This window comes from Ursus maritimus, unplaced genomic scaffold (genome assembly GCF_017311325.1).
Source record: "Ursus maritimus isolate PB19 unplaced genomic scaffold, ASM1731132v1 scaffold_25, whole genome shotgun sequence".
Taxonomy (NCBI): Eukaryota; Metazoa; Chordata; class Mammalia; order Carnivora; family Ursidae; genus Ursus; species Ursus maritimus.
In genome coordinates, this window is record NW_024425008.1 from 7786297 (window position 1) to 7789839 (window position 3543).

General features: G+C 50.9%; 1 protein-coding gene across 1 annotated transcript; it reads left to right on the top strand.

Moving 5' to 3' along the window:
* The first annotated feature begins 1352 nt into the window (after positions 1 to 1352).
* Positions 1353 to 3322, top strand: LOC121105179. Its single transcript, XM_040641268.1, has 2 exons — positions 1353 to 2266; positions 2834 to 3322. The coding sequence occupies exons 1-2, from the start codon at positions 1513 to 1515 to the stop codon at positions 2845 to 2847; spliced, it is 768 nt and encodes a 255-aa protein (XP_040497202.1). The 5' UTR covers positions 1353 to 1512; the 3' UTR covers positions 2848 to 3322.
* The last annotated feature ends 221 nt before the right edge of the window (positions 3323 to 3543 follow it).

Sequence of the window (3543 nt, forward strand, 5' to 3'; positions counted from 1 at the left end):
TGGGGCTCGATCTCATGACCCTGAGATCACCACCTGAGCTGAATTCAAGAGTCAGATGCCTAACCGACTGAGCCCCCAGGTGCCCCATAATTTTAGCCGATCTGGTAAGTGTGTAGTGGTGCCTCCTTGTGGTTTAATTTGCGTTTCACAGTGACTAATGATATTGAGCACCCTTTCATCTCCTTATTTGCCATCGTATAATCTTTTTGGTGAAGTGTCCTTTCAAATCTTTGTCTGCTTTTTAATTGGATTGTAGGTTTCTTTATTGTTGGATTTTGATAACTCTTTATATACTCAGGATGCAAGTCTTTTATCAGATACGTATGTACTTGGCAGAGATTTTTCTTCCAATCTTAGTCGTGGTATTTTTAATGTATAAGAGTTCTGTGTATTCTTATTCCCTCTTATAGCACCCTGTTCTTGTGCAGTGAGTGCAATATTTTATTTTTGTGAGAATATTAATTATAATTTAAAAAATGTCTGCACTGTCTCTTCTAATTTTTTGCCCTGCTGATCCTTGGTCTCTTTTCCTCTTTGCTTTTGGGTGAGCAGGTTTCCTCCAACAGCCAGTTCCCCTGGCTGTCTTTTTATCCTGAGGAGTGAGCTGGTCCTAGGTTCTGCATACTTCCTGGCCTCAGTGACAGGTGCGCCTCATGGAGAAAGAATCCCCAGCAAGCCAGGACTGCTGCTGGGGAAACTTCAAGGTCAGTGCTACAGAGTTTCCTTTGAATACACTCAGCTTCCCAGAGCAGAGCCCTCGGTCCCCGGCCTGAGGAGGCCAGAGCCCGGCCATTGGCCTTCTGGGGACAGGGCAGGGAGGGATCTGTGGGTGCCAGGGCTCAATGGGCAGATTTTCACTGAATCCTATGCTGTTCAACTTCATGCCTCATCTCTACCCTCTCTTCTTTGATTTTTCCAAAGGATAAAACTCATGTCTGGGGCTGGAGGTGGCAATGGAAGGAAGGAGAAGGTGATGCTGGCGTCAGACAGGAGACTGGCACCCCAGATATTTTGCAGAGAAACTTTCTTCCAGTCTCTACTCCCACCCCTTGCAGTCCTATAGTCAACATCTTCCTTCCAAGGCACCTGGTGCCTCAGGACTGAGCCCCTGTGGTGTCTGAGCAAGTGGTGTGTTTTTCTTGGTTCAAGCCGTTAGATGGGAACCACCTCCATTTGGCCAGATCTTTCTTCTGCTTTCTGCCAACTAAATATCTCCGAACTCAGCTGCTATGGCAGCCTCTGCCGGGTTTATGAACTTGTAGAGTAATATCTTTTTTGGTAACACCTCTACTAACATTTTAAAGGGGTTTGGGAGAAAGAGGAGACCCATGGATGGCCAAGTGCCACTTTGATCAAAACCAGTATTTCTCTTTTTGCCTATAACTCCCCTTCTTTTCATATGACTTATTTGGCTACTCCTGCTGCCTGTTCAGCCTCCCCTGAGTCATTGCCTCCTGTCCCTCCCCGTACGCTTTGTCCCTCACTGCCTTCTGTCCCCTCTCTACCAGGCCAATGGGTCTCCCACAGCTCAGCTGTGATCTTTACCCCTGGAGGCTCTTTACATATTGGCAGCTCCAGTGTGGTGGGCAGATGGATGAACTAATGTTTTCAAGAGGGAATCTTTACCCATCAACCAGCCTCAGGCTATGTGAACAACTTTGCTTTGTCGTACATTCTGGAACTCAGGCACTGGTAGGCACCCTGCGCGGTGGTGGCCGTGGGCTGCCCGGTCCGCAGTCTGGCTCTGCTGTGAATCTCAAGCCAGGCCCTAGTGGAGCTTCCTTATCTGTCAAATGCAGCTGGAAACAGTCCCGAGAGGATGGCTTGTGTAAGGACCTCAGGGGTGCTGCACGCATAGGGCCTGGCACGCTCCTGTCACTTACTATTATCCCCAGTCGGGGATTAAACGTTCCATGGACACATGATCACGGGCAGCTCCCGGAACTGGACCCGCCTTCCCACACCTGTTGTTCGGGGGTCGGGGTCGGGGGTGCAGCACGCTGGCTCAATGACCAGAGGCAGCTCCGTGCCCTGTGTAGTCGCTGTGCTCCCTTCCCCGCCCCCCTCTCCGGGGTCACTCTGGGGCTCCCACACTTCCTTAATTTCTGTTCATTTAATTACATGCTCCTTTACTCGAGAGGGCAACATCAGGACAGCTTGAGGCCTGTCATCTTCTGCCAGACGAGGTCGTGGGAGCTCATGCACAGCTCTGGGACTTTGGCCATCTGCTCTGGAAGTTTCCACCTGGACCAGGACCCCCTTGAAGGTGCAGGCAGGGGACACATCCTGAAAAGAACCCTCAAGCCGGTCGGGAAGTGTTCACCTTCCCACCCTCACCAATAATAAGAAATGATCATAAGCTGTTATCAGCACCTGCCGGTGGACAGAACTAGGCTGAAGGCTTTTTATAATTATTACTTAATTTAATATTCAAAACACACCTGTGAAGTAGGTGTCTCCTTTTACCTGTAGTGGTGCTGAGGCTCAGAGAGAAGCAGTAACTTGCTCTAGCTCATGAACTAAGAGACGGGGGTGTGCTCAGCGCTCAGACCCCAGGTCCAGTGTCTAAGCACCTTGCGGGCTCTCGATCCCCTGCTGACCCGTAGCCTGGGATACCTGGTGTATGACTGCAGATCTGGGCACGTGCTGGAAGAAACTCCTTCCAGAGTGGAGACACAGCCAAAGGCTTCTGTGCAGGGCATTTACTTGGGAGGTGACCGCATGCGCCGAGCCATGGTGGGGGGAGCTGGGCTCACCTCCGTGCCTCAATACCCTCCCTCTCCTGGGCTCCCAGCCATCTGGATCACCATATTAATTCCCTTGCCTTTCCCAGATTCTAGAGGCTGACCCATCCCTGGACTCATAGCCCTTCCAGCTTCAAGACCAGCAAAGGCCTGTCTGTCCCTCAGATATGGTTCTGGGTCAACCCCGCAGACACAGGCCCAAGCTAGAGAAGAGGTGCAAGGAAAAGGGAGTCAAAACCGAAAGGACACAGGAGAAGGAAGCAGCTTTGGAGCTTTGCAGCTGTCTTGCTGTGTCCGCCCAGCACTCAGCCCACATCTTCCAAGAACAGCCCCTCTGATTCCCTATCGGAGGCCCCCTTGGTCCCCATTGCATGCAGTGGGGACTGTCAGTCAAGCGGTAGGCATGTGGCTGAGTTGGGTGGATCAGAAGATCTTCTCCAGGAACTTGACCTTCGAGAGGATGAATGTGAGGACGGAGCGTGGTCAGGGTGCTTTGGTGCAGAAGGACGCACGGGAGGGCTTCTGACCCGTTGGCAATGTTCTGTTTCTTAACCTGGCTGGTGGGTGCACGGGAGGTCGGTTTACATCATATTCCTGACACCATGTTGACCATACTATGAATACAATCTCCCCCGGCTTTATTGAGAAATAACTGATAGGCGTCACCGTATAGGTTCGAGGCGTACAGCGTGAGGGTTTGATTTCCGTATATCGTGAGTGAATGTCATCTTTCACATGCAGGGTATAATTTGGTCACAAAAATCAGGCAGTGGTGGTGGGCTGATTTGTCCTGCTTGCA